Genomic DNA, 23,569 nt, shown 5'->3' with positions numbered 1-23,569 from the left:
ACATTTTATCACATTAATACACAATACCCTTCTCATAGATTAGGAAAAATTTAATAAAGTTTCAGAAAAAAAAATTTTTAATTGGAACTATTAAACCAACTCACTATTTCGTCATCCGAGTAACCTCATTCGCGGGAATCCCTGGGAATTCCGAAGTTTAAATATAGCTCAGTGGTGGAGCTGTGAAACAGGAACTTCAACCAAATTGCTAAAATTAATGGAGGTCGGAACACCTCACAGTCAGAAATCAAAGATAAAATTCTGGCATACTTTTAAATCTAACACATGATTGCACGGTCAGTTGTTGCAGTAGCTATGAATTGATGTTGTGCGTCGTAAATAACATCCTGATTCATCATACGTATTCATTTTATTAGTGAATTATGCCGCTTTTATCCCCCTTTCATTCACTGCAGTGCATGAGGTGTGTACGTGTACTGTATGCTGACAGCACAGTCACAGTGTTGGTGCACGTCACAATCCACTGGGTACTCTGACCAGCTTAGTGGCCTCATACTCCTAGAAGCTATGCTGCCTCATCATAGTAGTTTATACTGTGGCGGGCTACCACGCAATATTAGGGCCATCGGCCAACTCTCTGGTGTTGTGACTTTTTGAGGATGGGGATATATAATATATTATATGTGTATCAAATTAATGTTTCTTTCACTTTCAGCAATGTCTTCTCATGAGGTTAATCCGGCATGGAGCTAGAACTTCTGGAAGATATTCCCAGTTCGAGGTCTGATCAGTCAAGTTCAGCAGACAGGTCACGTGTGGCCAGAAAAGCAAGAACTATGCATCCAACAAGTCGAATTGCTGAACAGGAACAAGTGAGGTCAACATCTGTCTCACCAAGACCAAGACCCAGGTCATCCGATCATGCAAGGTCGGTAGTTGGCAAGTCATCAAATGGAACTCCTGTGGTCCCTCCAAGGCCCCCAATAGCTGCACCTCGCAAAAACATCCCACCAAAAGTTGACACAAATATCAAAACTGGTGTCGTTACACCTTCAAAAGATAGCTCTCCCTGTGAAATGAATTTGATGGCGTTTTCACCAACCGAAAAACAAGCTCCGTCTCAACATGGCTTAGATGATTTTGATCCTGTGCCAAGGGGGCGTGTCAGCCCAGGTGAGAGTGGGGCTGCAAGTGCAGACTTGTATGCTGTTATGAGACGTTCAGCAACAACTGATTCAGAATCTGATTATGCATCTATCACCAGTTTTCAGGATCCTGTGCAAGGCATGGCTAATCAACTTCAAAGAACAACAATGGCACCCCAATCCACAGATTCAGCTAGTTTTCAGAAACAACCAGATCATGGAAGTGGGAGTTCTCATGGAATAATGATCAACCCAGTGTCGGGCATTGCTTCTTTCAATAGGGAAAAACCACCTCCTGCAATACCACCTAGACCCAAGGTTGATCAAGGCAAATTTATCGTACCAACGCGTCCCCATGGAAACCAACCTGCTCCTGTAAAATCTCATACCCTTCCTGTTCAATCATACGGTGCTCGACCGAAAACCGGTAGTCTCTCGGCGGATTTGGATTCCTCCACCGCGTGGAAACGGTCTGGCATGGCCACAAGTGCATCTTCTGACTTTTCTGATAGACAGCGTCATGCTTCTGATGTCGAAGTTGCAACAAGGCCATCAGAAAATGAGTTGATGACATTCGGTTACAATCATGATCGTAAAATCAGCACCTCGTATTTTGATCCGTTATTGAATCCTGTGCTCACGGAAGATGAGCTGTCACATTCACTAGAGTTTCAGGGTTTTCGTCGTAAGAAGGCTCCGAATCCATTTCCCGAATTAGGGAGACATTTGCCACCTGTACAGGGATTCCAGGCAGGAAGCAGAGAAATGTCTGGGTATGATCCAAACTACGAAGGTCTTCAGCTCTCGGGAGAATACGCAATGTACCAGGACGACAGTAGTTTAGATGGTGCTGAGGAATTCAATCTGGAGGAGATCCAGGACCCATTTTCTATTTCGACTTTAACATTGCTGGCACAGCAGCGGGATGCGGCACCCCCATTACCACCTAAGTCCAAAGAGGTCAAGAAGGTGCCAGTCAAGGATGACGTTGAACCAGATCCTGCCACACCATTACCACCAAAGTCTCAGCCAACAGTTACTCCAGAGAAGTCTATCATTGGTTGGGTAAGGTGCATAATTTACTCTTTTTCCTATAGAAACCGGGATCTTCTTTTTCAAAACATGTTGCATTTTACAAATACATAACATGCATCAAGTAGAATACTTCAAGAGGAAAGACATGCCTCATGGTACAAAAAAGTACCTTTTAATACATTATTCTCTTTGTCAAAATTTCAACCACCATCTACACCTGTGGCGTTATTATATGGGCTTGTGCATTTTAGAAGTTAAAAACAAAGCTGGGCACTGCGACTTTTGTTGCTGATTTGTTTTGCAGAATGATGTCCACAACAGTCTTGTTCCAACGTTCGTCGCTGATGAAGAAGCACAAGCATTTTGTGATGCCATGAATTGGTAAGTACTTGGAGATTGGACTCATTCGCTAGAGAGATTTGACTCTTGTTGCCAGATTATTTGTTACATGTATGATAAAAAATAGTGGCTTGTTGCTGCACCATATATAGACAGTACACTACATGATCATTAATTTGATCAGAAATATTTTTTATGCATATGCCAAATGCTACATTACTGGTAGTAATAATACATATCCTTACTGAAAATAATATATGTCTCTCTCCTTTTCATTACAATCTATGTGTATGTACATGTATGTGTGCAATTTGTTCATGCTCTGAATGTGTAATAATATCACTATACAAATTTGTCAGGTACTGACTGACACATTCTTTGGACAAGGAAGTTAGAAGTTATTTGGAGAATCCATATTCTTACTACTGTCATGATCTATTAATAACTATGCTATGCTCTGCTATGCTACATATATACATGTACATGTATGATATAGGCAAATGAGTTGATATTCTTATACCCTTCCTGGTACCTAATTGAAAACCTGCTTTACTGCTCCAGTGATGATCGAAGCGCATGCGTATAGCAGTGGCTTGATATATTGCTTACTATGTAATGTTTGTTTGGGGGGGGGGGGGGATTATAATTATTAAGGATAATGTTCAATCTGTGAATCAAATGTTCTATCAAATTGAACATTGGTTAGTTGGACCCGGGCATAATACATTTTCAAATAAGATTGGCATCGTCCTTGTACATTCTTGAAGTTTCTATGAGCCCTCTTCTACTGATTGTAGTAACACGCAGTCTATCTCTTTAACAATTTGTCAGTGTTTATCGTCCTTCATTTTCCAGTTTAAAGACAACATATTCAATCAAAGATCAAGAGAAGAATGCCGGCATTGTGTTGAGTCCCGTCCTCGAACACGTCGAACATCCATCAATGACCATTAAACTCACTGTCCAGGCTCGTTTTGCGAAGGACCCGGTCATTTTCACTTGTGATAGTAAGTGTGACACTGACATGTTCTTTGTCATCCATGTTTCACTCACCGGTGGTAGTGCATATCACAGCACCATTCTGAAATTAGTAAATAGTAACTAATTTTCCCTTTAATTTTCTGCCTGATATGGCCGAGCATAGCTGAAACAACATAAGGGGCAGTAACAGTAAATATTAACATTGACAACACATCATCAGTTCAAACATTATCATTCGGATGACCACTTGTAGGCTTTGTAAATTGCATCTCAAACAAAAATCACACTGAATTAGTCAAGTAATGTAATTTCTGGAACCTTTCAGTCAACTCTGAGGTCCACTTTGTGATCAGTCATGTCCTGTACATGATCTGTGATGATACGGCCACATCTTCTGCTGATGTTAAACTGGAAAACTACATACTGAAAGTTTATGCTCGCCAAGAGTTTCTTCTGAGGTGGGTAAAGATTCAAACTGTGGTGTCTTTTTTAGTGTTCATTCCTTTCCAAGAGAAAAATCACTTGTGTAAAAACCTTCTAGCCGAAAGTCGGAGAGAACTGGAGGTTCCATCCTTCTCAGTTCTCTTGGGAGTAGTTTGCCCGAAACTGTTGCTGGTAAACTCTAAAGTTTCCTCATTGTAAATTTTCTTTTTCAGTGACTCAATCCTTGGTGACTATGAGTATGTGCAGCATTGTCTAAAGCTTGATCTGGAGATCAAGTTCACCTTGCTTGATACCCAGAAAGTCAAAAGACCATATGAACGAAACGTAGGTGTAGGCACTCTAATCCAAGTAAAAATTTCCCAATTGCTGCAAAAAGGCTGTAAATCAGTTTGTCTTGAGAGAACACTACATGTTGCTAGGTTTCTCCAAGTCGACCACCAGACGTACAAGTTTTTTCTCTCTCAAAACTCTTTCTTAGTCAGTGCCATTCCTTTAAACCCTTGTTGATATTTCAAAGCATAGGTTTGTAAATTAGGCCTCTGATGAACGCTGTCCCCTGCTTTTAATCAATGTCATGAATGTTATGGGCTTAGCCTGCAATGCCTTGGTGTGTTCTGTGACAGCTTATGATTTGTCGAGGTTACAACAGATTAATATTCTCTCTTCAGCCACCAGATCTCCATCCAATGGAAGCGCCCAGAATGTCAGAGTTGTCTGAATACAAGAAATTAGTAAGCAGAGAAAGTCTGATGATTCTAATGGACACCTTCACCAAGGAGATTGAGAAGCTTCTCAACCAGGCCATGGAGAGCGAGTTCAAGAAGATACAAACAAATGCCCTACTTGGGGCCGTGAAAGCTGTCTGTACCATCCTGAACACTGTGGAGACCACTGAGATTACCTTGGCGGTGAAGCGACTGCAGGCCCTTAGTAAGGAGCAGGGTCACGATGAGCGGCCATCTTCAACATATAATGAGTGAGTAATACTTCACCCCTACCTACAGTATACACAATAAGAAAGTTCTGGTTTAGTGAATTTTATATCGAAAAGTAGCCTGCTGCTTACCTTGTTCTTGTCTATGTCTGTCCATGCACTTGAGAAACTTCATCGGAAAAAAATGTCATTTTTTCATGATGTCTATTCCAGTCTGATAGCTGCAACGAACAAATATGATGAGCTGAATGGAGCAGTACAAGAGCTGTGTACGGCCGTAATCAACCTGATCCGCACTTATTGTAACCTGTACAATACAGACTTCGTCATCAGATTCCCGAGTCACACGAGCGGCGAGAAAGAGGACGCGAGTCAACTGTGTGATAGCGTCATCATACATGTGGCGACAGCCCATCATTTTGATGCCGAGTGGCCTACAAAGTAAGCATCTGGTGCAATGTTGGCGTGGTTTGTTTATTATGCCAGACTGCTTGACGTTGTTTCTGCGCAAATTTCTTTTCTTCAGAAATAGCTTTTTCATTCAGAAGTGTCTGCCTTCATCAGTTTCAAAAGTAAACTGCAAATTTTCCGATTTTCCGAGTTTAGTCCACTGCACTGTCAATTTTGAATTGATTAATGTTTACATCCTTCAAGTTGATTCCTGTTTCAATAGTCAGAATGCAAACTCCAGTTTCATTCAATTTTTGTGCATATAGTGGACCACTTTTAATCTCCTCTTGAAGTTTTTCTCTCCAACTTTGTCTGTTTGAAGGAATAGTCATAAAAAAGGTGCTAAAACAGGTGGTAAAACAACAAGGTTTGTTTTCTCTCCCTTAGATATTCTGAACTAACCAAATGTTGGAGGAATTGCTTCCAAACTGAAGGTATTGGTTGTCTCACGACACACCGCAAGGGTGGAGCTAAAATGTCAACCAAAATGACTGCTCTGTGCTTAATTAGACAACCAATTTTGACAGTGAGGTATCAATTTCTCCTTTAAAACGCCTCAAACTTGATATTCCAGGCATAATCCACCGAGAGTCTGCTTTGACACATCTTATACCAACTTCTAACATCTTAGAGTTGTCTCCCCAAAACCTCTGTGTTCAAGATGAGGCTAATGCATAATCCATTATAAAAGTGAAACATTCTAACCAGGTGTTTTAGAATAGCAAACTTGATGAGCTCTGACACACCAGAATGATTGCAGTGGCCAACCCTGAAGAGGGTCTTCAGTTGCCAAGTGACAAGAATGCTTGTCTTCAATAAAGATGTTATTGCTGGTTTTCGGAGATGTTAGGTTTCATCACCTGACTTGTTCAGCATAAGTGATAAAATTCATATCAAAAGAAGATGCGATGGCCAGCAGTAAGTGCCTGTTTAACCAACCATAAAGTAAGCCGCTGTAACTGCACTGTTAAGTTACCTGACACATCACCTAACCATACTGGGCACAACTTTTCCAGTTGAATTTAACAAAATCATTCTTTAGGCCTGAGTGATACAGAATTATATTAACCCCTCTGTCTTCATTTCTGCTGCAGCCTAATCGCTGGTTGTTGAAATTGTAATCTTGTAACGAGAAAATTGTTGACCTTTGGGAATTTTTTGCAATGAGCAGAAAGTAATTATCTAGGGGTGTTCATGAAAGGGTCAGGTTAGTTTGGCACAAAGCATCGAGTGTGGACATCAGTCCATAAAAGCTACAGACAAATCGAGAGAGCTTTGAGGCGTTTCCTCTTCTTTAAAATGAACCATTTGAAGAAGTCGTAAGTCCTTCGTTTTTTTTAGGTATGACCACTTCCGTGTTTCATGTGGACTCTTCTACGGTGGGCGGCCGTTGTGTAAAAACGTCATGACTTCACAAGCAGTGATAACGACAGACAGCTTCCAGCCACGCATTGTCTGGGATGAGTGGATCCAGTTTCCATCGATGGGAGTTTCCATGTTGCCGAGGGAAACAAGATTGGCCTTGACTCTGGTTGGCTTTAGGACGGAGAAGGACGGATCGAGTAATGAAGTCCCCAAACAAATCAAGGTCAATCTTGGGTGGGCTGTGCTACCCATGTTTGATTACAAGGGGTAAGCAGTAATGTCTTCTTTTATACTAAATATAATCGACTCTTCAAATGCACAGGCTACATAATTTCCTGGTCAGTGACAGCTGGGGTGTCACTTTCTGTACTGATTCCAAACATGTGACTAGAAATCTTCGAGTAATCTCTTGTATTATGATGATGAATTTCCTTGCTTTCAGCCATCTCACACAGGGTGACCAACTGCTTGCCCTCTGGCCTAACGAAGGTGCCAATCCTAGTGGCTCCACCCAGTGCAACATCCTGAAACCAGACGCTGTCCTTCTCCAAGTCAGCCTACCAGACTTTGGCCATCCGGTGATATTTCCGGATGTAAAACCCACAAAAGCAAGGTCTGTATAGTAATATTTTTCAAATCACTGTTGAATAACAACAAGTGCTTTCTCAAACCTATTGGACAGTTTAGTATACTTTTGTATGACTTGTTTGGGGTTCTGTAAATCTGATTTTGTAATTTGATATCATCAGTTTTTCTCTTCGAAATGTTGGTGTCTGAAATCCTTGAAAAGAGTTGAAACAACTATTTTCATGAATATTTTGGGTTATGATATCTACTGCTCTGCTGAATCTTTCCCTTCTTGAAGAAGTGCTATGCACCTGTTTCAACTGTCTTCTCTTAAGTTTTTGCCGTTTCATTTTCTTTATTTGTTCCATTGGTTGTGATCTTTCAGTGATCTAAGTGATGAGAAAAATGCACAAAGGTACCTCACTCATCTTTCTAGATATGCGCATTGCTTTCCCTGTAGAATCGGTACCCTCATTCCTGAGGCAATGCATAAAGTTACCCAAGGATTTTGGGTCTCTGGTTCTCCAGGGTGGTACTAGATATATATAGGAAGGCATTATTTGCCCAACAAAGCTCTGGAATCTCTAGTGCACTGCTTTATTGCACACCAGATAACTGCAGATTTAAACTGGGCCTACAAGTCTTGTGGTGATGTGACTGCTTTTCATCCTTCTGACACCCAATGATCCTGCTTTTGTACCACGTCATTGTAACATATACCAAAGTGGAAGCGGAATCTTACTAATCCTTGCCAAAGTTGCCAAAATAGCTTCTGTTGTTATTAGCTGCCACGATTGACTGCATAATGTTTAGAGCAGAGAATGCATGGCCAATATCTGTTCAGATCTGCTGGTCAACATCCCCTTTAGCAAGGAGGCCTAGCATAGTTGAAAAGTCAATCAACGACTCGCATGACAGAGCATCACTATAGTAACACAGTGATCAGATTTCTGAAGGAACCAAGCATACATGTATCAAATTTGCTAGTAGTTGGTCAACATTTCTGCATGCTTTAGAACAGTCACTTTCCAACATATTCATCTAATAATTTACTTGCTCCCGCCTTTTACCCTGATCGTCTGCTTGACACTTTCTTCCTTGATTTTAGCCTGAAAAGACCATTTGAAGCGTTACACCCGTATGACCAGGAGCAGCTACTGGAGATCCTTGGCAAAGATTGTGTTACATTGTAAGTGGAAAAATAGTTTGTGTTCATTTCCAGAATCAGCTGAGTAAGAGTTGTAACAGATCTATGGGGACATTCACTCCTAGAGTTGAACATGGGAGTCGTTTTCAATACTCGAGAAATCAAAAACTAAAGTTGATTGTCCTCAATTATAAAGGTTGTTTACAATTTCAGTGCCACGCCTGCTGAGAATGAAGTGCTATGGGAGAAGCGCTTCTATCTCCACGATCGTCCAGAAGCTCTACCAAAGGTCTTGCTAGCCGCACCAAACTGGAATTGGTCAAGTTTAGTCGATATCTATCGCTTGATTGATGAATGGACACCGATGAAGCCAACAGATGCATTGGAATTGTTGCTGCCTTTGTAAGTCTGTTGAGCCAAATTGTAGTGAGGTTGAGAATGTTAGCGTCTTGGTCCTGTTTGGGGCCTTTACCTAGTTGTCTCACCTGGCATTCCGGACTGGTATCCAGTTTTTCTGCCCACTATCTTTCAAACTGTTCATGGATTGTATGCTTGGTACTTTCAGGTATGCTGATGAACATGTGCGGAATGTTGCCATCTCGTGGATCAAAAAAATGTGCGCTGATGAAATCTGTGACTACCTCCCGCAGCTTCTGCAAGCTTTGAAATATGAGCTGTACCACCAGAGTCCATTATCGCAGTTCTTGCTCGAAATGGCCATGACCAATGTTAGGATTGCACATCAGCTTTACTGGTAAGATGACATTTTATACGTTTGACTGGGACCGCAGAAGCGCAGTGGGAGAGCATCGGCCTCATGATTGAGAAATCGTGGGTTTGATTCCTCCCTGCTGTCTGAAGTTCCTATGGCTAAAAAATGTAGTTTTTCAGAAGAACGATAATATCTGGTTTAAAAAATTTCAAAATTTTTACAAAATATTTTGAAATTAATTATTTCTTAAATTTATAATTTCAGGTTATTCAAGGAAGCGAGCTTGGATGTTCGATGCTGTTGGCGTTTCCACTTGATGAAGACCGCCCTTATGTCGATGGTTGGCAATGGCTTCAAGGAGGAGATAGAAAGAGAGGAACATCTGACGAAGGGTCTGACTACAGCTGCTATTTGTGTCAAGGCTGCGAAGGATGCAAAGGATAGAGATGTAAATAGAGAAATTATTATTATTGAGATGAAAACTAGGAGGATTTTTCCTGTTTCAGCTGTCTTGAAGTCATGATGTATGTATCGATGCAGGAAGCTTGAGACCCTGGAGGAAACCTATGAGTCTTAGAGTGTCGCAGTGTCTGTCATCAATGAGGGCGGGTCCGACTGGTAGTAATACCTCAGAAGTGATGCTCTAGAATGTCATGTTTTGAGCACTGATCAGATTTGATATACCGCTCCAACTGTCCCATTTCATATACATTGTAATATCGTACTTCATATAGATATTTTAAATGGAGAAGAAGTTTAACCTGACATCTTATATTTCGACTTTTCTTGGCCATTCTTTTCAGATGACATTGTTAAGAGAACTCGGCCTACTTTTTGAAGAATTTGAAGACCAAAGTATCGGCCTCCCTCTCGACCCTTCCCTGGTCATCACTGGCATCGAACTCAAATCATGCTCCTATTTCACGTCAAACGCATTCCCGCTCAAGCTGGTTTTCAAACACGACGAACCTCGTGCTGACCCACATTGTGTGATGTTCAAGGTCGGCGATGACCTTCGTCAGGACATGTTGACGATGCAGCTCATTAACATAATGGATAAAATGTGGTTGAAATCGGGACTGGATCTCAAGATCATTACGTTCAGGTGTTTGTCGACTGGTGAGAGAAAAGGTGAGGTTCGATCTGACCTTGGGCAAGTCAGCTTACTTCAAATGACCTGATTCAAGTGAGAAGCATGAGATTTTGCGATTGACTCCTCATTGCCAATAACCACAAATGGGCACCTACTGTGGCGAACAGGATGGAATGTAAAAGAAATTTATCTAAGTAAAAAGCTTGTTTCAAGCCCTTTTCTCATTTAGCTTGAGTCCGGTTTGACTTTATTCGTCTACAATTGCAATACTTTCAGGGCTTGTCGAACTGGTGTCCGAGTCTCAGACTCTCAGACAGATTCAAGACCCCTATGGTGTGACGGGATCATTCAAAGACCGACCTCTTGCTGAGTGGTTAAAGAAGTACAACCCAACAGAGCTTGATTATAGGAAGGTACGAATGATTGGCTAATATGGCTCCACCAAATTGAAGTTTTACTTGAACTTTAGTTCTCAATGAAGGAGTGACTAATGAGATCTACCACAGTCACTCACTACCAGTTTCAGGGCTCATGAGGGAGCGGTTTAGTACGAGAAAAACAACAAACAAGGTGACTATAAATCAGACTTAAAGCCGAACTACCTATCATTAAAGAGCAATAAACTTTTTTCATGTACTTTCAGGCCGTGGTAAATTTCACGCGGTCATGCGCTGGTTACTGTGTGGCAACGTATATCCTTGGTATCTGTGACCGTCATAACGACAACATCATGCTGAAGCAGACTGGCCACATGTTCCATATCGACTTTGGAAAGTTCTTAGGTGATGCACAGAGATTTGGCAACATCAAACGGTAAGCAGATAAGTCATTCTGGCATTAAAAGTGAAAATATCCGATAATGTATTTCATGGAGGGAATATGTTCAAAAGTTGATACAGAAAGTGATGATGTAAAATCTTCTGACAACAAAGAACTTTCATAGGTTTAGACTTGTAGTTAGCTTTAAGTTGTCAATTACACTCAGAATCCCATATCTTTATTTCACAATTTTCTGCAGGGACCGAGTACCATTTGTTTTCACATCGGACATGGCATACGTCATCAATGGAGGTGACAAGGTGACGGACAACTTCCAGGAGTTTGTAGACCTTTGTTGTGAAGCATTTAACGTTTTACGGAAGAATGGCGCATTCCTGATCACGCTGCTTCGACTGGTGAGTTTCTTATTTACAATGTACGAATGACATTCCATTGCCAAAGTAGGGTCTGTTGCATGACTTACCACTTCTCATCAAACTCACTGACGTCCAAAATGAATATTTTAATGTCGTCACTACACAGCCTTTACAGCTGTAATGTCTCATGGATGTTGAGATGTCATTTTTAGCTCACCTCTTAGCAGAGGTGAGCTTATCCCATACCGTGGCGTCCGTCGTCCGTCGTCGTCGTCGTCGTCGTCGTCGTCGTCGTCGTCGTCGTCGTCGTCGTCGTCGTCGTCGTCGTCCGTCGTCCGTTAGCAGGGCACGTTTCGTAACTGTTAGAGCTATTGAGTTGAAACTTGGTACACATGTACCCTTATGTAATGACACCTGGGAGACCAAGTTTCGGTCCGATTTGTTTCATGGTTTGGCCACCAGGGGGACAAACGTTAAAAGTGAAAATATGCAATATCTCCCTTAATAGTAGTCGGGAAATTTTGAAAAAAATATGGTAGGTACTTCTAGCAAAGGTGCATCATATATCCTCCGGGTTTTTGATTTGACCTCCTTTTCAAGGTCACAGAGGTCAAATGGTGTAAATTAGCCGTTAGGATGTAACGATGGCACGTTTCTAAACTGCAATGACTATTGATACCAAATTTGGTACACATTTACCCCTTAGTCAGGTGATCTCAGGGACCAAAGTTTGGTCCAATATGATTCACCACTTGACCACCAGGGGGCAAAATCCAAAAACCTTAAAAATGTGATTATTCCTTAACTTCTTGCCCGATTGCCACCAATTTGATATCATGGGTACATCTAACCACCATACAGTATATGTCACACAGGTTTTTAATTTGACCTTCTTGTCAAGGTCACAGAGGTCAAATGGCGTAAATTCGCCGTCAGGCCGTAACTATGGCACGTTTCTTAACTGCAATGACTATTGATCACAAATTAAGTACACATGTACCCCTTGGTCAGGTGATCTCAGGTACCGAAGTTTGGTGCGATCTGATTTGCCGTTTGGCCTCCAGGGAGGGGGCCAAATCCTAAATTCTTCAAAATGCCATTATTCCTAGTAATGACTTGCCCGATTGGCACCAATTTTATATCATAGGTACATCTAATTCTAACAACCATTCAATGTGTCACCCGGGTCTTCTTTGATTTGACCTACTCTTCAAGGTCACAGAGGTCGAATGTACTGTAAATTGGCCATTTTGGGGAAATTGTAATTGCTTGGACCTACATCAAACCTAACACTACATGACACAAGACCATGCTCTTTGTCCATCTTTCCTCCACATGAGGTGAGCACAATGGCCCTGGCCATTTCATCTAGGTTCTGCTGTATACTGAGTTGTTCTTTTTCAGATGTCTGCCTCAGGTATTCCTGGAATCAACCACAATGCTGCCATGTACGTCCAGAGAGTATTACTGCCCGACTGCTCGGACACTGAAGCTATTGCTGCATTTACGAGGTGAGTTATTGCAGTCAAAACAAAAGTAAAACCCCTAACGGAGGGTGACCATCTATACTGTGAGAAATTTTTGATCTGACAAATTGATTTTATTCTCCAGAATGATCCAAGGCAGCCTGAAGTCAGTGTCAACACAGTTTAACTTCTTCCTGCACGCGATGGCTCAGAAGCGATTCTCTGGGCACCGGGAGGGCATGCTGCTGTCGTTCATACCAAAGACATACAGGTAAGTACGCTGTCTCTTCCCTCGCGGTCACTTTGGACAACTATCCTTACCTGTCTAACTGTGGCACTAGTCTTGTTCGGGCTGTCCTTGTCCCCACACTGCTGCTCATGAAGGAGGGTCCATCAAAATACAAGTAATAATACAGCAACAGCAAGTAATCTTTATTTTTACTCTCAACTCTGTCTCTTGAATAATTAAGGTCTTGTTAATTTTGATGAAAGATTGAACCCTCAGTCTTCTCAAGTTGTCAGTGATCCACCTGTAACTGCAATGAGAAGTTCACATGCATGATGTTCAGTTCGGAACAAATCAGTGCACTGAAACTTCTCAGGAACTGTACCTACAGAATGCACTAACTCATACTGTTTGTGATCTCTTCAACTCTGGCGTGCACTCATTAAGAAAAGCATATAACTTTTGGAGTGTGGAGTGGATCACTTTGCGATTCTTTTCTTCTTTTAAACCTCACTCTGAACAAACAATTTGGTAAGGTACATTTGTTTTTCAATGCAAGATGAACACTCCTTTTGCTAAACCTTCTGTATGCTGCTGTCAATGGAAATGAACCTCAATCAGCCATGTTCTCTCCAGTGGTGTTTGTATCCATTGGCTAAATACTATGTTGATTAAAATTTGGATTCACAGCAGACTTCCCCATCCATGGAAATGTCACGGCTGAGTTAGGTCCTTTTTGTTGATATCAGCAGTGTGCAAAAAGAATATTGTTAGCCTATCTGGGTTCCAGTGCGATGTACTGTCTTTGCATGGAATTCATTTTAAGTTTACAGTCTGGGTTCTTCCTATAACTCTGTATATTCCTTGGTGGTAGGCGTTTCGTTTCAAGTTTATTTCTCTTGGCAAGAACTGCTAGCATAACCTTCAATTCAAAATGCTCTCAGAGTCTTTGTATGCATTCTTGCACCTCAGCTGTATGCCTTTTCTCACCATTTTCATCCTGGTTCTGGTGATTTTGGGTTAAGATCTCGGGGAAGGCCCAGTGCTTTTGTTGAAAAATGTATCACTATTGTATTTGAATAGAAACGTTCTGACTGCACATTATGTTATATAACGTACTACAACATATACCATTGTTGTTGATAGACATTGTCACACTTCATTGTGATGAATGATGCCACAGCAATTGTGTAGAACAAGCATGTGAACTCCTTGTTTTCATTATGGTTCAGGGTCACTTTGTAAATGCAGAGGTACTGGACCTTTAATCGCAAGCTTGTGCACATTGGTTTCTTCAGGAGGTGAAGCCTGTTTGCATGGATACCTTTAAGGACTGAGGGTGACGTCTGGAAAGAAGACATTTGGGAAAAATAAAAAACCTAGTTGCATTGAGTACTCATCTTAAAACCTTTGGAGAAAAGCCTCCCACAAAACCAGATTGCTGGGTCGACATCAAACCCCACTTGTTAGTACCCGTTTCCAGATATTCAATACCTTTCATGTGAGATCTATATTAGGCCTACTGTATCAAATTCTGGACCACATTCTGCGGAACGACTGCTCAGTTGAAGGGCCTTGAGAAGCTTTCAGTTGCTATTGGATCCGCTGGTTCCAGTACAACCCATTCTGCACTGTGTGATGTTGGAAATTTCCCTATTGTATACTGGTATATTTTTGTGGCATCCTCAGTCCAAGAAGGAAGTAGGAGACCTGTAAGCTTACTACCAGTCATCTCAAAGGTACAAGTTACAGAGATCCTCTGGAGAGGGGGCAGTCTGCGTCTCGGATGCAGTGAGAAATTGTACCCGCCATAGACTTCGAATGTATTTCTGTGGCACCCTCTACCTCAGTGATCTGTAACTGTAGATAGGATACTTTGGTGAAAGGCAGTAGTTGTGCTTGCCCTCCTTCAAGTAGTGAATGGCATTTATGGTGAGGATATTGTGGGTATTGGACTACCTACATGAGCATACTGTTAATTTAGTTTTGTTCAAATTAGATCAAAGCTGCGCAGCAAATCGTGGGAAGATTCTATTGAGCCGGCAGTGGATGCCTTGGAGGAAATGGAAAGTCTGCTTAATTCTGATAAATCAGACGTGGAGTCGGAGGATGAATCTGAGGAGTGTGATGTTTGGACAGACTTGCATCAGGCCGCTCTAACAGATGAGAAGCGTACCACTGATACGGATGATCGGTGGGAAGGTTTTACAGATCAGAGTACTCTCACTGCTGAACAGTGCCCCACTCTCACTGCTGAACAGTGCCCCACTCTAACTGCTGAACAGTGCCCCACTCTAACTGATGATAAGTGGCCCACTCTAATTGACAAACAGTGGAACACTCTAATGGGTGAACAGCAAGCTCCCCTTTCACTTGAACACCAGCTTACTCTTACAAATGAACAGGAGGCCGTCATTACTAATCAACAGCCGGCCTCTATCACTGATCAACAGCCAGCCTCTCTAATGGGTGTATACCATACTCTAACGTGTGAACAGCCTGCCAAACTAGGAGAAGAAGAAGAATCTCCTCATGAGGTTGAAGAGTGGGTTCCTTTAACAGGTGAACAGCGAGACTATCCAGAGGTTAAAGGTTTTACAAATGAGGAGTGGGGTCTTCTAACAGATGATGAGTGGGCCACACTTGCCAATGGAGATTCAGCCGACTGTTGGCATGAACAGGGGGATAAATCAGCCAATGAACAATGGGCCAAACTAGCCGATGAACACCATGACATTTTTGCCGGAAAGAACAAAGATAAGGCACATCATTTGGCACTTTGGGATGACAGATACTCTCAAAATCGTGGACATTCTGCGGGTTCTTTTCAAAAGGATCCAGAAGGAAAACAGAGGGACAAAACAGATGTGATGTGTTGACAAAAACTTTGTGATACAATTATTTAGACTGTGATGTATAACCTTGGAGATTATGCAGTTTTTGTTCAAATATGATGGTCTAAAAAGAACCTTTCTTTGTCATCTTCATCATCATTTGATTATGTTCTTACAAGTTATGTTGAGGAAAGGAAAGCATTACATTGAGATCATTCAGTACAAGAGGTGCCTCAATATGACACTAATGCCGGACTTAATTAAACTTGTGCAAGAAGTGGATAAACAATTGACCCTTCAATATGAAATGGAATATAGCATGAGATGCAGAAGATAGAGGTGGTTCCATCTGGTGGAACGGTGCGACATTGAATGTCCATTGTCCTACCACCATAGATATGAACATATATAAACATTTGGCCCCAAGGGTCTGCCATGTATAAGGATAAGATATAACTGTGATATGACAAGCAGTAGCCATGACTTTGTAATTTATCAATCTGATGCCGTGGAATTGTTTGAAATTCATAAAAGTTGACTTGAACGTTGAGTGGCAACAAAAAAGGAAGGATGGAGGATCTTGAACAAATGTTGACCAGCATTGTAGCAGTGAAGAAAATGTGCCAAAGGACTGAACTTCCCATTCTCTGGACTCTCTCACCTTGCTGTTGAAGTTGAATAGGTGTGTCCATTGGTTTTAATTTGTCCTCATCATTCTGAATCTTTGATTTTAATTTGGTCTAGTTTTTGTTGGTGATCTGTAGAGTGCTCTTGTCCTCAATGCTGAGAGTAAATGAGTACCAATCTTCTGGGGTTTTTATGGTTCTTATAAGTTATTCTTGTTTTAAGTGTAACCCATATTTAGTCAGCAGATTCCCTTTCTCATGAATTTGTTGTAACAAAGTACAATTTTGATGGGTCAACATGTATTCAAAACAGTATCGAAACTTTTTGGAGCAATGTCCCCATCCTTGCAAGCAGACGTCACCATCAGGCCGTATTGAGACATGATGGTGAAATCATCTTCCTGTACTATATTGATACCAATATCTTGTTAAAAGTGTTTATCTCCTCATCACTTCCAGTGTAACAACTGATGGTCGCATCACCAATGTTGTCATAGAAGGATACCAGAAGAGATACAGCCCAGAAAAGTTTTATGTAAGTCTCCAGTTTATTCAGATTGTTGAATACAATTGGACTAGAAATAACTTATTTTGTTTACTCTTTCTATACTTTATTCAAACAGATGTTTCTACCAGTGTTCTTTGGTCAGTGTCAAGTGTACAAGTGATTGGCACAGGTTTGGTGTTAGATAGCAGACCAGTTACTTACAGTATTTAACAGTCTTGCATAATAGCAAGCGTTTTCATTGTGATGATAACAAGTATAAGTGGAGGTCAATTACAACCCAGTTGAATGTTTAGTAATTCCTTCAATGTCTGTGCATGGCTGAATGATTTTATGAGGCTGTCATAAGCTCTTGGGAACAAGTTTAGGAGTGCTGAATAGCCCTGAATAGTGCTCTTGACTACCAAAGTAGGCCTACTGATAATTAGTCATACGCCTTGATTCTTTTCGTTCATATCGGTTCAGCTTGGACTGTCCTTTCAGTGGTGTAGCTTGAGAGGCTGATAAAGCCTTGAGGAGATTCTGTACAGTGAAACCCTTGGGAAAATTGGAACCTAAGTGAGAGTCTATTGAAATATTCACAAGTTGAAATGACTCTTACAGATTTACATCATCCGAGTCGATCGGGAAGATGAGAAAGTGCCAAACTTCATTATGCGGAAGTACCCAGAATTCCTGGAGTTCCACAAACGGTTGGTGGAGATGTTCCCAATGGTCAAGCTGCCTTCGCTGCCTGGAAAGTGAGTATGCTGTTTTGTTTCGGGTGTAAAGCTTTAATGTATTAAGTTGAATGTCTCCCAAAGACAAGAATCACAGGCTTTGACATTGTGTAGCTTGTCATTGCTGGTTGACAAAGAGTACCCTATGGTGATAAATGTGGAAAGGCAAACAATTGTAAAGCATGGTAAAGTGTTTTTTTCAGCAATTTTAGAAAAATCATGGACTTTGGACAGAACATGGTCAGTCCTGGTAAAACCTGTGTCCTAATTCAGATCTTTCTGTGTGAAAAATCCCTTCTGAATGTTTAGTTTTATTTCCTCTCCAGGGGTAGAAGAAGTAGTCGAAGGTATAAGTCACTTGAACCAGTTTAAATGTTCTCCACTAAGATATTGTTAGCACTTAGACGGGCAGTCAGGGGCCTCTGTGAAGCAGTTTGGTGCACACACTGAAAAGTCATCACAAAAGAAACAGACAAAAGACTAGTTTCATTCTAAGGGGCGTAAGGCCCACATTAATTTTTTTCCCTTATACCCCTTGTCACGGTACTGTGTTGCAAAGGTTGACCGATAACCCTGATCGGCCGTTTATAAAAAAATCTGTGTGTTTTTACCAAGAGGCTCCTGATTGCACTGTACTGCTGACAATATACTGGGCAGACACTATTAGTCAATTCCTCTCCTTCCTAAATTTCCCAATTCCACTAATTCTATTTGCCTGTTCAGCGTGTTTTTCACTGCCAAGGACAACAATGCTTCAAAGAACCATAATGTGTTTCAAAGAAATGGTGGTGATTTTTAGCTTTAGTGCAACCTAGTGCCGTGTTAGCTCAAGTTTCCTGTGTAATCGTATGATAAAGATGAAAAAAGAAAGGATACATGTTTAGTCACTATAGCTTTGACAGTTATGGAAATTCTTCCATAAAATTCTCATGCAAGTTCAGTGTAGTCCTGTTGGGTAAAGGTATCAGTTTGCATTATAAAATACAAGGTTACCTGGCTAGGTTAGGATGACACAGATGGTGCATACAAGGGACTATATCATTTTGAGGGGCGTAAGGCCCGCATTTCTTATTTTCATTCCATCATCCCCCTCCAATATCGTAATGGGAGAGCCTTGTTTCCATTTAAACATTAACGGATACCTTTCCCCAACGTGGCAGCGCTCATTCAGAGCTCCTTGAATAATGCTGCTAGTGCTACAAGTGCTTTTGCAAAGGTGAATGGTTATAAAAGTTCTCCCTCCAGTAAAATATTCATCACATCCAACAAGTAAAAATTGCCGATAACTTTTTGCCATTGCATCATGTTGTGTTTTTCCAACTTGATTTCGTTGTTTTTGTGTCATAAAAACTTGCAAGTTCTCCATTCAACTCTGTTTTCATATGCATCACATTACTTACTTTCCAGGATAATGATTGGTCGAAGTAATGTCAAAGCCGTGGCTGACAAACGCAAGTCTGAACTTGAGATATTTCTCAGGGAGTTGCTAGCACTTGCTCCTGAAATCTCAGAGGTAGGTACAGAAATCTAACGAGGGCCTGATACCATGGGTGCTCGGACTATTTCAACTATTTGCTCAATGATAAATATCAGAGCTTCAGCTATTTTCAGTTTTTGTCCAAAATCGCACTGCCCTCTAGTTCTGGAATGATTTAGAAATGCACGCAAACATTTGACCATGTCTTGTTCCAGTGCGATCTAATCTACACATTCTTCCACCCGATGCTCAGAGATGAACAAGAGGTCAACAAGAGTCAGGGCAAAGTCCGAGGTGAGTCCAAACTCGAAGTGGCCAAAGTTGAAGTAATGACCTATGTGATGCTACTCGGCCACAAAACTTCTATGTTAGAAACCGTGGCGTTTATATTTGTTTCAGTGGCTGTCTATCGTCTACTATCGATTGAGTTTACAGACAAGCTAACACCCAGTCTTTAATCTCTAGTATGACATCTTCACACCTAAAGTTTTTTATTTTGAAAAAAAGTCCTATGGTCTGTCCCATTTCAAATCATCCCTTCTTTTTCCTGTCCTATAGTAATAGTTTACAATGCAAAGATGCTGGGTAAACCTGGTAAGTCAAGTTGATACCGGTACATGAATGTTGTGTTTAGCCTGTAGCTTTCATGACAGAATTCATGGCACAGTAGAACACATTAAATAAAGTGTGTCGAAGCATTCAGTCTTCCTATTTTTCCGTGCTGCTTGGAAGAAACCTTAGTTGCTGCTCTAGATTGCTAAAATATGACATGCTCCAGTAGGTTTTGGTTGTTTAAAGAGGACAAGCTATCCTTCTCCAAATTGCTAAAAAGAACCAACTATCTGCAGCTTTCATTGATCTTAAAACACTAGAACTCAAAATATCCGAGCTTAAAATTGCTGAAAGTTCATGCTTTGTGAATCATTGTATGTTGTGTATCAGGTTGGTGTTGCTGTTCATTGTGTCATTCTGTAGTTTACTGTTAATTTGATAGCTACGAGCTTTATTCTAAAATACTGTATGAAACTGATCCCCTCCAGCTAAAGATTGTTCAAACACCAGGACAGTCCTGAAAAGGCTTTCAGAAATCTTTATCCAGACTTACTGATCTTACCAGATGCTCAGAATGTGTTTGGTACTGGTCCCATCTATCTAGTGAAGTTGAGTGGTGTATCATTAGAAGCAGTATAACTTGGTATGGGTTGGATCACATCACTGTGTTAGAGTGTAAGGTCCCCTGCGTAAGGTCATCACCTTCCTCACTAACTTTGAATTGTCTATCACTACAGACCCGTCGCCCACGAGAATCTTGCGACGGCCCCACGCCATACAGGGACAACTCAAGCTCAGTTTGGTCCACAAAGAAGGCGGCCTCCACGTCATGATCATGCATGCTAAGGACCTGGTAAGCCATATCATGCAGCTTTATTTGTTAAAAATTGCAGCTTTTTATACAAAGTGTAAGTCAAAGAAATCTTGACATCATTTGGTCCCACAGTCTTCCAGCAATGTTTTGGAGCATTATCCAAGTGCATCACCTAAAGTTCTAATTACAGCCTAAAAACACATTGACGGGAGAAGAAAAATGCATATTTCACATTCCCTGATGTTTCCTTTCAGGCTTCTGAAGAAAGTGAACTGCCTGACCCATATGTCAAGATGTATCTACTGCCTGATAGTGCCAAACAGACCAAGCGCAAAACTGAGATTGCTCGCAGGTCAAATCATCCAACATTCAATGAAATGGTAAGGTTTAAGGAACTGAGCAATTGGTGTTCATCTGTCGTCAGTGTTTGTATGTCTGTCAGCAGTAATAGCATCCTCCTAAAAGATAGATTCCTCTGTCACTGCCTTGCTATCTGAACCTACTGACAGCCAGAACCTTTGATTGCTGGGCCTGGTTTCTCAGTTGGCATTTGCGTAACAGTTGCGTTCAGTCCCAACGCTTTGCCAAGGTAGGGCTTTATAGATGAGGTGATGCTGGTATTTGTCTCTAATGTTGATTAAGGAACTGGACCTTGTAGATGAACTTGAAGGCAACAGAAGTCCTAAAACTCTTTTTTCCTTTCCAGTTTGTGTATCGGGTACCGTTGGATATCATAAAGCGGAAGCATCTACAACTGACAGTGTGGAACTACGACATGCTGAAGGAAAATGAGTTCATGGGCGCGTTGTATCTCGACCTGAGCACGATCGACCTTGGCAAAGAAACAGTTGCATGGCACAAGTTAGGCCTTTATCAGATGCCTTGAGTCAATGAATTGAACAAACACATGCCGATCACCCTTGCTTTGATTGCTGAGGGTCCAAGACTTTAAAAGATTATCATGGCATAGTGTCATGCTAATGCTGCTTCAAAGAGGAGACATCCGCTGAGTGAGATTAGTTCTATGGAACAAGCAAAAGCTATACTGATATGCACTGAATATATGTCAAGGAGTATCATGTCACAAATTATTTTGTGCAGCACAATGGTATGTTTTAATGCTTTAAATTTTACTTGTATTTGTAGAAATTTAGGTATGCACCACTCTACAAAAATGTACATACAGCGAGCATTATATTGCCTTTGTGGGACCAGGATTTCCAGAATTTTATTTTTTCTATATGAATGCTTGCACAGCCATTCTGCTTTTGAGTTTCAAGACGAGATGGGATACTTTTGAACAATTTTCATTGCTTTACTTTTTAAAATTTGAACAGTGATAAAGTTAAAAAACTATCTTCCATGGTATCAAGATATATTTTGGATATAATGTGTATGTAATTGCTCTGACTATCATGCTGTAAGTTTATAATAGTGTAGGCCCACATCTGCTATAATAGCATAATATCATATTTATACACAGGTAGATTTTGTGTGCCGTTGTATAAAAGAAAGTAGGTTTTGACTCAATGTACTTTGGCATCAAAACCCTTCAGCCTCTAAGATATCTTCCTGATAAAAAATCATGTACAGTCTAGCTCATATTAATATCAACCTACAACTTATGATATCTTCTTAAGTAACTGTTTTCAATGCGGTTTGCACAAGGATGTCGTAAATGTTGTTGTCTGTATGATCATGATGATTACAATGAAGTGCATTATTGTCTTCATTATGAAATCATCAATTTACAAAAGGTAAAAAATAAATAAATTATTAAAGTATTTTGGGAGATATCACAAGTCATAGGTGTTGATATTATTATGAGCTAGACTGTACATAGTCAATATTTATATGGTATGATATGTTTTGTCAACTTGTGAGAGTTTGGATTTGGACTATTCTGGACTGATCATACCAAATGCTTAGAAGATAACAAATTGGAAGTCACAGCAATTTGAAGAGCTTGTTTGTGCGGCACTGAAGAGTCTTGATAATGTGTGAGAAAAATGAGATACCTAGACCATAAATAGCTGTGATTTTTTCTTATATTTCTGAGTTATTACTAAAGGTGCTTCTGTTAATATGAAATCTGTCAATAAGTTAGTGATTATGTTGCATTGCATGTGATAGATGATTCTTCTTCATTTATGTGTACCGGTACTGTAAACCCCCCTTTAGTTTTGTGGCCATAGATGTTTGCAAAAAAACATCCTTTTGCTAGATTTTGCTTCCATTAATTTCTTCCACTGATTTTCCAATGATTAAAACAATAAGTTAAACATATTAGGTCGCTTGAGAAAAGGGGTTTACACTCCTACAATATCGGAGTAAGTTTGTCAGGCCCAAGGCCTTAAAATAGCTGTAGTTCTGGTAGATGCTCTGTGAGTTAAAAGTTCAAAATGATACATTTACTGTCAAAAACTGTGTAGGCAAACTCACATATGGATTTCTGATAAGTGATGCCATACTATGAAGTTAAAAGGAATGCTCCACGAGGTGGGTATTCTAGAGGTCCTTCACTTCTTAAAGTTGTATTCTACTGCAAACTTCCCTTGTTAGCTTGATATAATTGTTTTTCAAAAAACATCAAACTAAGGTTTTTTAACAAGTTTGAAAATTCTATTTTCCACTTTCTGATTTTTAAGACATTTTAAAATGAGAGCTCTTGTATATTACACAATAAAACCTATTTTGTTACAAATTGTGCTTTGGTCATTTTTTATTGATTGCATGCACCCCCAACACCCCTTTTTCAGACCCCAAGAAGAAAAAAAGTATAAGAGATGGTTGCATAAGATCTTTTGCAGTAACTTCTCCAAGACAAGGTGTTCTTGAATCAATAGAGTTATGTTTGCTACACTCCTTTACTATATCTTATTTTTTGGTTGAAAAATGACATCCATTTCCAACACCCCTCGACCCCCCTAAAAATTCCCGGTGTCTGAACAGCTTTATTTTGTTATTCAGTGGTTTGGTCTGTTCAGTTCCTACCTTGCCCTGAAGATGGCGATGGCGTAGTTCAGAACTTCAAATGACTT

The 23,569-nt window shown here is 40.6% G+C and overlaps 1 protein-coding gene across 6 annotated transcripts in view; it reads left to right on the top strand.

Moving 5' to 3' along the window:
- Positions 1–22,923, top strand: part of LOC135492037 (phosphatidylinositol 4-phosphate 3-kinase C2 domain-containing subunit alpha-like) — a 41,335-nt gene extending 18,412 nt beyond the window's left edge. The window contains exons 1-31 of one of the 6 annotated variants that reach the window (XM_064778127.1): positions 213–296; positions 677–2,171; positions 2,446–2,522; positions 3,336–3,487; positions 3,787–3,919; positions 4,118–4,229; positions 4,574–4,881; positions 5,053–5,280; positions 5,612–5,656; positions 6,631–6,921; positions 7,097–7,267; positions 7,607–7,636; positions 8,330–8,410; positions 8,582–8,770; positions 8,934–9,122; positions 9,345–9,528; positions 9,884–10,211; positions 10,450–10,586; positions 10,817–10,986; positions 11,192–11,348; positions 12,714–12,820; positions 12,921–13,046; positions 16,921–16,996; positions 17,570–17,706; positions 18,012–18,032; positions 19,093–19,198; positions 19,378–19,456; positions 19,721–19,756; positions 20,452–20,567; positions 20,783–20,908; positions 21,235–22,923. In XM_064778127.1, coding sequence (XP_064634197.1) covers positions 705–2,171; positions 2,446–2,522; positions 3,336–3,487; positions 3,787–3,919; positions 4,118–4,229; positions 4,574–4,881; positions 5,053–5,280; positions 5,612–5,656; positions 6,631–6,921; positions 7,097–7,267; positions 7,607–7,636; positions 8,330–8,410; positions 8,582–8,770; positions 8,934–9,122; positions 9,345–9,528; positions 9,884–10,211; positions 10,450–10,586; positions 10,817–10,986; positions 11,192–11,348; positions 12,714–12,820; positions 12,921–13,046; positions 16,921–16,996; positions 17,570–17,706; positions 18,012–18,032; positions 19,093–19,198; positions 19,378–19,456; positions 19,721–19,756; positions 20,452–20,567; positions 20,783–20,908; positions 21,235–21,414 — 5,559 coding nt within the window. In that variant the 5' untranslated portion in view covers positions 213–296; positions 677–704 and the 3' untranslated portion in view covers positions 21,415–22,923. Of the gene's footprint in view, positions 1–212; positions 297–676; positions 2,172–2,445; positions 2,523–3,335; positions 3,488–3,786; positions 3,920–4,117; positions 4,230–4,573; positions 4,882–5,052; positions 5,281–5,611; positions 5,657–6,630; positions 6,922–7,096; positions 7,268–7,606; positions 7,637–8,329; positions 8,411–8,581; positions 8,771–8,933; positions 9,123–9,344; positions 9,529–9,883; positions 10,212–10,449; positions 10,587–10,816; positions 10,987–11,191; positions 11,349–12,713; positions 12,821–12,920; positions 13,047–16,920; positions 16,997–17,569; positions 17,707–18,011; positions 18,033–19,092; positions 19,199–19,377; positions 19,457–19,720; positions 19,757–20,451; positions 20,568–20,782; positions 20,909–21,234 lie in introns of those variants that run through there. The other 5 variants (XM_064778128.1, XM_064778132.1, XM_064778130.1 and 2 more) reach the window with 5 other exon arrangements.
- Positions 22,924–23,569: the final 646 nt, after the last annotated feature.

This window comes from Lineus longissimus, chromosome 8 (assembly GCF_910592395.1).
Source record: "Lineus longissimus chromosome 8, tnLinLong1.2, whole genome shotgun sequence".
NCBI classification, from domain to species: Eukaryota; Metazoa; Nemertea; class Pilidiophora; order Heteronemertea; family Lineidae; genus Lineus; species Lineus longissimus.
This window is presented reverse-complemented; position numbering and strand designations above follow the sequence as displayed.